This window comes from Schistocerca gregaria, chromosome 2, assembly GCF_023897955.1.
Source record: "Schistocerca gregaria isolate iqSchGreg1 chromosome 2, iqSchGreg1.2, whole genome shotgun sequence".
Taxonomy (NCBI): domain Eukaryota; kingdom Metazoa; phylum Arthropoda; class Insecta; order Orthoptera; family Acrididae; genus Schistocerca; species Schistocerca gregaria.
Window position 1 is genome coordinate 567928366 of NC_064921.1, and position 12228 is coordinate 567940593.

Sequence of the window (12228 nt, forward strand, 5' to 3'; positions counted from 1 at the left end):
GGATGACGTCTTTCTGAATACCTCATGGTATGTCTGCAGAATCATATATCCTACAAAACAGCTTGGAAAATCCTTAATTGCCACTTAAGGCAGTGACCTGAGAAATTCCAACAGACTGTCCTCTCCGCTTTAATTGTAGGCAAAGCTTGTAAAACTCTGTTAATTTGTAGTAATGGATCGTCTATGTCTTCCTTATCGACCAACCTTCTTTCATCAGAATTGTTGAGGTCTTCAGTGTTGTCACTACAGCTGTTATGTCTCTCCTCTACATTGTACAGTGGGGTTCCTGATATCTCTTGATGTTAACGCCTTTGCCTTTCTTTCACTGAAGACTGTTTTTACTTTATATGCTGACTCTTTCCTTCCGACGATCATATCCCTTTCTATTTCTTCATGATTTTGCTGCATCCAACGGTTTTAGCTACGTTTAAGTGTGTACTGATTTTATTGCTAAATGATTTATACTGCAGTTTTCCTTCATTTTCCCGAATATTTTTGTACATCGTCTTTGGTATATCAGTTGAAGTATTTCCTCCGTTACCCAAGATTTCTTCGCAATTACCTACATTTTCTTGTCCTACTTTTGTGATTTCTTCTTAAACTTATCTGCCCGCTGTGGGCTGAGATAGCTTCAAGCTCACCTCACCTTCCATCAGTGCTTCAGTGGGCCAATTCTTTACACATCGGTACTTCGAGGCGATTCACTAGAATTCCGGTTGTACAGTTCATTATTGGTATAACAGTGCTGTTTTGCGACTAAGTAGGAAAAATGATATAGATAGGTAGTAAGTAGACTACAGCTAATTTCCTTACGTAAATGACATTCTTTAGGTTTAAGAACCACTACAACCACTAATTAATGATTTTTTTCTATGAAACTATTGCTGAATAGGCCTCTGATCATCGAGAACTCTGTCCAAAGCCTCTGAAAAGAAATTTCAATAAATTCATTTGTGCGTATATTTCTTACGAGACGAAATTATGTGTCTCCCTTAGCGTACAAAATAGTGCCCCAGCTTGTTACGAAACTTCGACATCCCTTTCATTGCGTACGACAAGGTGTATAGGAATTCGACACGTTCACTGTCAGCATTGTGCAGTAACGTCTCACAACGATCTCCGCCGAAATGTTTCCTTTGGTGTAGCCTTGTTGTTGTTGTTACGGTCTTCAGTCCTGAGACTGGTTTGATGCAGCTCTTCATGCGACTCTATCCTGTCCAAGCTTCTTCATCTCCCAGTACTTACTGCAACCTACATCCTTCTGAATCTGCTTAGTGTATTCATGTCTTGGTCTCCCTCTACAGTATTTACCTTCCACGCTGCCCTCCAATGCTAAATTTGTGAGCCCTTGATGCCTCGGAAAATGTCCTACCAAGCGGTCCCTTCTTCTTGTCAAGTTGTGACACAAACTCCTCTTCTATCCAATTGTATTCAATACCTTTTCATTAGTTATGTGATCTACCCATCTAATCTTCAGCATTCCTCTGCTGCACCATATTTCTAACGCTTCTATTTTCTTCTTGTCCAAACTATTTATCGTCCATTTTTCACTTCCATACCTGGCTACACTCCATACAAATACTTTCAGACACGTCTACCTGACACTTAAATCTACAGTCGATGTTAACAAATTTCTCTTCTTTAGAAACGCTTTCCCTTATATTGCCAGTCTACATTTTATATGCTCTCTACTTCGACCATCATCAGTTATTTTGCTCCCTAAATAGCAAAACTCTTTTCCTACTTTAAGTGTTTCATTTCCTAATCAAATTCCCTCAGCATCACCCGACTTAATTCACTGCATTCCATTATCCTCGTTTTGCTTTTGTTGATGTTCATCTTATATCCTCCTTTCAAGGGTGCAGCTTTACTTTCATATATATTGGTAGTGAATGTAGTATCGGTAAACTGCATTTTTAGCCAGGACTAGAGAATGAATCTGTCATGCTGAAAACTTGACAACTGCTGTAGTGCTTATGAACGCCGTTAATGAATCCAAGATTTTTTTGCTCTTGTTACAGCTGCGCGGCGACCTGTTCTTCGTGTACCCATCCCTTGTGGCGGCGCGAGTGCAGTGTGCGGTCGCAGGGGCACAACCGGTGTATTTCTATCACTTCGACGCTGTCACGAACCTCAACATGTTCAAGAAGATCTTAACCAAAGAAGATATTGCCGGTAAATACATGATTCTGGACATAAAGTGTCCTAGCTTGTTTTCTAGCAGAAATTACCAAATAATGAGGTGATATTCTTAATCGAAATATAAGAGGCGACCAAAAAGTTTCAGTTCTACGGCCGCACATCCGGAATCGGTATGCCGATCAGCCAACGTCGACGTGAGTACTGAGGCAATCATCCCATCGACGCAACAGGTTGTAGTTTCCCGTCTGGTACAACAAGTACTCATGGGTTAAAAAGTCCATATTTACCTGCTGCACCTTTTCCGACAGAATCACAAACTCTTCGAGGCTTGTTTTATGAGACCGAAGTCGTGCTAATCCCCTGGCCAGAGATCAGGACTATTAGGGGGGGGGGGGGGGGGGAATGTTCGACTCGAGTGCCGAATGCCATGGACAAGGCCAGCTTACTATAATGACCGACGTCTTGTGTCGAATCGCGACCACCACAGAACATGGCGCACCATTCCACACGTCGATTTTCGACGTACATGCTTACCCACACACTTTCTTCATTCTAAAACAGATATCTGCTGGTGTCTGTCACCCGGGAGCGAAGAAAACAATAACAGCAAATTGGTTCCGTTTGATCACATTTTATAACAACGTCACTGTAGTTCACGATGGCACATTTACCACACGCCGTGGCGAAGACACGAAATCCAAACAATCCAAACAACTCCCCTGCATGCATGTCAGTGCTTGTAGACCGACATTGGAGTCGCACTACGTTGCTTATACGCTGCAGCAACGCTATCAAACTGAAACATTTTGATCGCCTCTTAACAAAAAATAGCGAGGGATAAAAGTATAATAGCATTTCAGGTTGAACAACTTCCAACTTTATAATGAACGAGGTAACAGACCCTGCAGTGATAATCGATTACATTTATAGGGGCCTCTCATGGCGATGACATCGTCTATTTGTTCTCTGGAGAAATGTATAAAGACATCCCCAAAGGACCTGAAACGGTGGAAGGAAAAGCAATAGCTCGTATGACCCGACTGTGGACGAACTTCGCCACTAAGGGGTAAGTACTGTAGCTGACCAATAATATACCTCATGACAATAAATTTCTGTTATTTGATAATGTAGATCTGTAGATTGGCTCTTCTTTGTCTGCTCGCCTTGCCCCATGACGAGGTATTTAGTTCTGAAAAAAAAAGTCAACATAAGGGTAAAAACTGTGCTAACCAAGGTATGTAACTCATTTTACAATATATTTTTTACCCCGTTAAAAAGCACACTGGTCGTTTTGGAGCGCTGTGGATGGTGCTGAATTGTTTCCACTGGTCATGTGACACTCCGCTACAGACGTAAGTCATGGCAGTGAAGTGGTGTGTACGTGGTAGTTAATTTTGTGGGATTGGAGAAGTGAGATCGGTCGACGTGAAGACGTGTCAGAATGGCAGAAAGGAGCTATCACGTTTGGATGTTCCATGACCAAACCCTCAATAAACATCACCTTGGACTGTCTAAGGTACAGTAAATTTCCATGAAACAATGGAACACTTTTGTTGCGCCTTCATTGCTCATAAGCTTGATTTTTCCACTGACAGTATAAATCTTCATTGTTCTGTTGATTGTTGTCAGCCGTCTGAAATTGACAGTGTGTGTCGACTGCGATTGAAAAAGAAGAAAGCAGAGTTGTTGAACATTTTTAATTGAAGTATTGCGCTGCCGTACAAATAAAAACATAATTGGATGAAGTTCAAGCTGACACTGCACCATCGTTGAAGACCTTTAACGTTTGGATTAATGAATTTGAACGTCGTTGGACAAGCACCGAAGACGATGCAGGCTCCAGTTGTCCAATAGTGGTCACCACAAGAGAAACCATTGAAGAATTTATGATGCGGTGATGCAATACCGCCAAATAGAAATGCATTACATTGCTCACACTGTAGGCATCGTAGCTAAGCGAGTGCATAATATGCTGCATGGCTGTGAGGAAACTGTGTTCGAGCTAGGTGCTGCGACTGGTTAGAGTCGAGCAATACTCATCTGGCAAAACATTTCAGCACAACGACTGGCGATGTTTAATCACAATCCGAAAGACTTCTTGCACCAATCTGTTACTGTTGATGAAAAGTAGATCAATAAGTACCCGTCAGAATCCGAACATGGGACAGAGGCTGATGAAAATTCACCGAAGAGGGAAAAGACCATTTTGTCAGTTTGCAAAGTGCAGGCCACTGTTTCTTTTTGGATTTCCATGGAATAATTCAATAAATTACTTGGAAAAGGCAGAACCATAACTGGATCTTTTGAAACTTGTATTGGCTGAAAAGAGAGCAAGGTGGGCAGGCAAAATTGTGCTCATTCACCAGGATAATGCACCACACCACATATTAGTGAAAACGATGGTGAAGGTACATGGATTGGGCTTTGATTTGTTTCCTCGTCTTCACTATTTACTAGAGAGCCAAGTGACTTCTTCTCGTTTTCTGTCTTATAACTTCGGCTTGCAGGGAAGAAAGTTCCATGAAATCAGGAAGTGATTGTTGCAGTCAACGAACATTTTTTGCAGTCAACGAGTACTAAGAGCAACAGAACCTATTCTTCCTATGGGATGAAAAATCGCTAGACCTAGTTCATATCCCTCAAATGACATTATGTCGAAAAATAAGGTGAGTTGTTCACGAAACAAACTCCTTTACCAGGCTTATCAAATCACCGTAGAACTACTGGTAGGCATATACACATTGTTAAGAGCACTAGTTGTAGAAGTATCCTAACCGATTGAGACCTCAAGCATGTGTTATGCCTTACTACAGTCTGTCTGTCTGAAACAGGAATTGCTGCTGTAAGGAAATGCAAGCCGATTTATACCAGTTTTCGATCGAACATTGCGAACGAGACTGCATGGAATGGAAATACGAGTCTGGTGCATCGCAGATAACCTGTGCCCTCAGCGACACTGCATAATTGCCAGAGAGAGGGGTGCAGTGTGGTCCGGAGAGTAGTTGTTTGGCCCCTAGCCGGCCGCGGTGGTCTCGCGGTTCTAGGCGCGCAGTCCGGAACCGTGCGACTGCTACGGTGGCAGCTTCGAATCCTGCCTCGAGCATGGACGTGTGTGACGTCCTTAGGGTAGTTAGGTTTAAGTAGTTCTAAGTTCTAGGGGACTAATGACCACAGCAGTTGAGTCCCATAGTGCTCAGAGCCATTTGAACCATTTGGCCCCATTTTAAATTATTGAAGGCGATGCGTGCACAGACGGCCTGAAGAAGTGTTTACTCCGCAGTGTGTGGCGGGCTGCGTTTAGGTTGGCGGGTTGGGAGGTGATTTCTTGAACATGAGCCAGGATGTGTATTTTAACATTCTCGGTGACCAGATGTTGTCCATTCATCTACATCTTCAATATGAATGTGATGTAAATACTCCCGTTTAGCAGGTTATCAACATCCACGTTCGAACGATGACCATTAAGGGTTCCGATCACTTGGCCGCTAACAAAAACGATATTAAATTCTTTGGATGACATCGAGTTGATAAAAGTTTTTGATGAATAAATAGCTCCAGTTGTAATTGACAAATCCTCTCTTTGGATAAAAACGTACACACGACCTGGGTTTCAGGATGTAAATCCCATCTTGTTTCAGGATGTAAATATCGTCTTCAGGCCCTTAATTGAGTACTCAGAATTACACTGGACAACCGGAGATATGTAAGCGCCCAGCCGGAGGCTCGGCAATACCAGTTAACAGCCGTCCGTGCGAACCGCAGTGAGAAATCTGAGTAGAAATATATGAATACACACATAAATCAAGGGGTGAAAGCCTCCGGAACTAATACCGAGGGCGAGGGGACAAACAAAGTGGTGGAAGTACATCTGTCCTCACACTGCCATTAACATTGATGAACCTTGTTTAACATGCCATCCCCTTGACGACACGGGATAAGGTCAGTAAAAAGAAAACGGTGAACTAAAGATCAAAATTGGAAAAAGTTGGAAATTAAGGAGGTGGGGCCTGGATAAGTGTAAGTACCCAGAGATTGTTCGGTTTCAAATTAAGCAGTAGGCAACGATTGAAAAACGAGAGAAAGTAATGCAGTAGAAGATAATTGGGTAGCTTTGAGAAATTATACAGTGAATGCAGCAAAGGATCAAATAAGTAAAATTACAAATTCTGGTAGGGGTCACTGGACGTCACAGTAGGTATTGAACTGATCAAAGAAAAGAATTAAAAAATCGGCAAATGAGGCAGCCAAAGAGAATACATACATCTAAAAAGAGAGAATTGACAAAAGAGCAGGAATGAGTAGAGGAAAAGCGTCAGTCCACAGGGCGTTCGAAAATTCCCATTAAGAAATTCAAGGGCTTGTAGAGGGGAGAGAGTACATAACATTTTGAATGGGGACCCATGTTCGGAAACGTACCGTCCCCGTTCTACGATGGCTTCGATTCAGAGGAAGTGACTTAGGCGTAACACAGTACAATTACTAGATAACTGTTCAAAGGAAACAAACGAAACATCCCTTGATCACTTAAGCGCATTTGCTTGTATTAACAGTGAAACACTATGTGTTCACATTATTCCGAAACAAGAAAGAACCCAGAATACTGTACGTACAGAACAATATTGATGCATTACAACCATTACAACAGCGGGTCGAAGTAGCGACCACCAATATAATTACAGACGTTGTACCTACTAAGCATGTTCTGGTACCCACATTACATATCACCTGATGTCTCTTCAGTTTCTGGTGCAGCGGGCAGAGCTCTGGCCAGCAGATCTTCCTCCGTCTTTGCAGGAGTCCCGTAAATTAAACTTTGCATACAATCCTACAAGAAGTGGTTACGCTCACGTGCGCAAACATTATGACCACATCCTTGTTAGCTTGTTGGGTCATCCTTGCAACGCAATATATCACGGATTGTGCGTAACATCGAATTTAAAGTTCGTTGGTAGACATCTGAAGTCATGTGTCTACGCACAAGTCATGCGATTTCCTTAAATAACTGCCCACTGATTAATGTATGCAGGGAAACCACCGGATGCTCATCAGGCAACTTTGGTGGCAAAGCCAATAATGTGATTTACCGGTGAGTTCCTCTAACTACTGTAGCACGATTCTGGCTTCCAGAAACGGACAACAATAACACGACAGGGAAGACATTAAGCATGAAGGGGTGCAGGTGATCCGCAGCTGACATAGTGTCTTCCATTCCTACCACAGATCCCATTCTATTAGTGTGTCACGTGCCCCCAACGCCACCGGGAGGCATCCAACTTTACAGTGGGCAGTGATCATAATGTTTTGGCTGATCAGCGAAAATCCGACAATCGCGGCCGCCACGCCATTGGATCACTTTGGCCTGTCCGTCTTTCACATATCATCCGTTGAGAATTTACAGAACAGCACGTGAGAAGTGACGTGGAGCGCCATGACGCTGAAAGGTACACGTTAAATGACATGAGGTCCAAAAATGGTTCAAATGGCTCTGAGCACTGTGGGACAACTTCTGAGGTCATCAGTCCCCTACAACTTAGAACTTGTTAAACCTAACCAACCTAAAGACTTCACACATATCCATGCCCGAGGCAGGATTCGAACCTGCGACCGTAGCAGTAGCGCGGTTCCGGACGGAAGCGCCTGAAACCGCTCGTCCACAGCGGCTGGCTAACGTCAGGTGACCGTCTGACATAGTGCACGTCTGCCCCATTACATATCAGGAGAAGCTACTGTGAGACTTTTCTCTTTCTCTTAGCAGACGAGGATGCCTTACGCATCTGAACTGAAATCGTCGTAGAACTAGAAGGTATTGTCGCGAGGGTTCCTACTCAAAATATTATCTGCACATTCCCCTCTACAAGGCCGAGAAATTTGTAACGAGGCATTGTCAAGCATCCTGTATAGTCGCACATATAATTAGTAGAGATACATATGCCCCTATATGAAAATTGAAAAGGCCTTTGGAGAAAAGAGAAGCAGCTTTATGAATTTCAAAAGCCTAGATGAAAAATTAATACTACACAAAGAATGGGAAACTGAAGGGTGGAAGGAAATGGGCAAGATGAAAGAGATGGAGAGGTGATGGGAACTGTGATACTTCGAGAGGAATTTAGTGGAGCAATGAAAGACCTAGTACGAAACAAGGCCCCATGAGTAGACAGCATTCCCTCAGAATCACTGATATCCTTCACAGAACAAACCTTGGCAAAACTATTCCACTCTGTGTGCAAGGAGATGAAACAGACGAAATACTCTCTCACTTCAAAAATAATCAAAAATTGGATCTCAAAAGAAAGCAGGTGCTTACAGGTGTGAATATGTGTAACAATTCATGGTTCAAAATATTAACACTAATTATATACAGAGTGAAGCAAGGAGTGAAACGAAATTCGCGCACTCGGGCTTCGCAGCGCGACTCCTCACATGCCAGCAATAAAATGTATCTCTCACAAAATTTCTTCTGGTGAGTACCACCGGCAGAAAAAGGACGTTGAAGAGTGGCCACCTGGCAACACTGTAACCACATGTACGGTAACTACCTCTGTCAGCATATGTTAGCAGTGCTGTGCAGTTGGTGCAGGGGGCAGTGTTTTGGGTTAGAATGCAGGAGGTCGATGGTTAGATCCTGTCTTGAGGTATATGTTTTTTATGTGGGAACTGTAGTGTAGGTGGTACGGTATCTGGCATCTTAATCGTCAACAGCAATTGTAGTGGGTCTTCTAGAAAACATTTGCTCTTACATACTACAATCTTAGAAATGGAAGATTGGTCAGCTTTGAAAGAAGCTCTTTCCACGTCGTGGGCGTAATTTCATTCTTACCACTTCATCTACAGATGTTAAACCTGTTTTCTTTGTACCTTCCTCCAACGGTCCCATAGAATAGTACCAACTTTTGTTCTTGCCCCGATCGGGTCCATGACAGTTCGTTAAGGCAATATGTTACCAGTAGGACTAGCAACGTGTCCAAACTCGGTTAGTATTTCTATGTGTTATCACCATGGTCCCACTAATTATGCCTTTCAACATTGAGTCTGATAACCGCATGCCGTTTAGTAGATATCTCCACGTGTTGTTATTATTCTTGTTATTCTATCGATGGGATTGTGGAAACATCACGTCTTTAACCATTACCAAAGCAGTATAATTAAAAACCGAACATTTCAGAATTAGTCAGCATGAATCATTCAGAACAATATCTGTCAGAGGGATAATGCGCGTTAGGTGGAACATGCGCAGGACTGATAGTGTGTTTATAGTGTATGCGCTGTCCACCAGACGGGAACTAGTTGCAAACGCCTGTGACACACTCCAATGTTAATGCTTACACGCATTGAATTTTCTCATTGTAAACCTCTATACCACTGTGGCAGATGCTCATCGCAGACAGAAGTTTATGTGGATATGCTTCTGGTCCTTGGAGCATCTGATAACCAGCATGGTTTTGCCGCTCACGAATATGCCGCTAGATATTCTCGTCGATCCCATTCAGATAAAGATGTGTTTCATCTACACCTTCGGAAGTCATGTTCTCTCCTTCCACTATCGGGTGACAGATGTCGTCCAGCTACTGAGAAAACTGTTCTGGATGTAATAAACCAAGAACCTCAGCGAAGAACACATAGCGTAGCAAGGCAGCTGCATGTCTCGCAACGCATGGTCATTAAAGTGCTGCACGAGGTTGGGCTGCAACCCTATCATTATGCTTCCATGCAACACCAGCATCCTACAGATCGCCATCAGTGGATGCAATTCTGTGAGTGGTTCCAACAACAACATGAAGCTTTCTTGAACATTGTAATATGGTCGGATGAAGCAGCATTCACTCATGAGGGTATCTTCAATATGCACAATGCCCACCATTGGAGTGAGGTTAACCCTGTCAGTGACAGCAAAAGACTTGGAAGAGCAGTTGGACGGAATGGGTAGTGTCTTTAAAAGAAATTGTACGATATACATCAAGAGAAGTAATATACTGTTGATAGATTGTAGTTGAATTACATGAGGTGATACTGAATGTATTAGATTAGGAAATGAGACACAGAGACTGGGGCTTCACTTTAACTGCAGCGTGTGACTCAGACTCGGCGAACTGGAATCCCAACTTTGGCCAGGAGTGACTTTCGTGCCAGACTGGGGCGGTTGAATCACTAATGGACCAGAGTTCGAGCCCAGCGTACTTCGACCGCGTCCCCCACCAATCCACCCGACTCAGCTTGCGATTGGCTCGTGAGCGAAGGCACTGGGAGCGATATGATGATAAAAAGAGAATGAAGAGTTTTAGTGCAGACATCCTACAGCCATCAAATAAGGGTGACGGCGAGGTACGCAGTCGAAATAGCTTGTTACAAAAATGGTGGCCTTCGGATAAACACCCGACGTGCTTGGATCGCTAATGGCGCGCTGTTCACTGGATAGTGAAGACGTAGCTGCTCAAGTCTGTACCAGTCATTGATAGAAGGTATTTCGAGAACGTCTTCCCTGTGAGGCGAGATCCTGCTAGGAAGGACGGCATATTTCACCTGGTTCTAAGCATTCTGAACTGGGTGTACGGTAGCTGATGAATCAAGCCATTCCACTGTAATGGTTCCTACCTCTTGCAGATGGATTCGACCTTCTCGTGGTTTATATTCTTCAAAGACAAACCGTTTGTCACTTTGCAGGGCTACATAAAAGATTAGAGGATCCTTGCCCGATACCGCTCAGTTATCGCATTACTCTCGACAGTGATGAGAAGCTTCCGACACCTAACATGCTACAGATTGTAAATTTGACTGAGCCATCTGCCAGCTGATTCATTAGTCGCACTGCATGCCTGCGACGTGCATTGGTTCCTGCCCACCCCTACACTATACTGCAAACAATCTTCGATGAAGGGGACCTGAGGTCATTGCACCAGGTTCAATTTCAAGTGCTTCCAAAAAACTGCTTTGGTCATGTTTTGAAGGTTGCGTATTGTGTAGTGGGACACAGATCTTCCCGATTCTCCCAAAACTATATTACACAGTTCCACTCCATTAACCTCTGACTACCTACGAGTCATGACATCCGTGTAGCGGTCATTAGCTCTTGGTATTGACCGCGTGCAATCGCTGCCAAGCACATATTATCCTATGTGGCTTACGACGGCGGCTGAATGTTCGAATTCGGCGGGATATTTCTCTTGCTGGCAACCCTTCTCATAAAGTGACAATGCGCAAAAGGTCTCAGCTTGAAATGTCCTCTTCAGGTATTTCGACAGAATGGAATATTCCCACGAAGACGGACAGGTCGGTTCACAATTGAAGGCGCAATAGGCCCTACCAAACATCACTGACACTGTAGGTTTACTTCTACGCCCATAATAAAATGGCTCTGAGCACTATGCGACTTAACTTCTGAGGTCATCAGTCGCCTAGAACGTAGAACTAATTAAACCTAACTAACCCTAAGGACATCACACACATCCATGCCCGAGGCAGGATTTTAACCTGCGACCGTTGCGGTCGCTCGGCTCCAGACTGTAGCGCCTAGAACCGCACGGTCACACCGGCCGACACGCCCATAAAAATGGTAGAGTTTATGAATTCAAAACCTAATCATGTTTTTGCTTCACAATATCTCGAGTGAACACATCGAAAAAATAGTTTTGTATTTTTACCATTCTTGTTTTGGTAGCAGACACGTATGAATACAAACTTACTTATTAATATTGGACTGCGCACGCACGGAAATACACACACACACACACTCAAACACACAAACACACACATAAACACACGATGTTTCGTCAGCTCTTCGATTATCAAACAAGAAATGAATGGCTTGCTGCAGTGGAAACACCAATGCTCGTCGAATCACAGCATTTGTATTGCTTGGGCGTGGCCAGGACTTGCATGGTTGCCCGTCCTGCCACACCACGTGCTGTTATCAGTTATTCCTTTGCCTTTGTCGCAGAGGGTCAGGAAGTGTGATGGGGCGGAGTTCCTGATCACCAGTCTGGTGTCCAGGACTAAATTCCGAGTAATAGACCATGTGTTGGCAGCAGGTTACCCCCTCTACTTTCTCTCTCCATCATGAACATTGCATGGCCCTACAAACACACACACACA

At 43.6% G+C, this 12228-nt stretch overlaps 1 protein-coding gene across 4 annotated transcripts in view; it reads left to right on the top strand.

Moving 5' to 3' along the window:
• Positions 1-12228, top strand: part of LOC126332740 (juvenile hormone esterase-like) — a 292229-nt gene that overhangs the window by 52937 nt on the left and 227064 nt on the right. For 2 of the 4 annotated variants that reach the window (XM_049996631.1, XM_049996632.1), the window contains exons 8-9: positions 2022-2175; positions 3073-3208. The exons of the other annotated variants lie outside the window; for them this stretch is intronic. In XM_049996631.1, coding sequence (XP_049852588.1) covers positions 2022-2175; positions 3073-3208 — 290 coding nt within the window. The remainder of the gene's footprint in view (positions 1-2021; positions 2176-3072; positions 3209-12228) is intronic. 4 annotated transcript variants of the gene reach the window in all.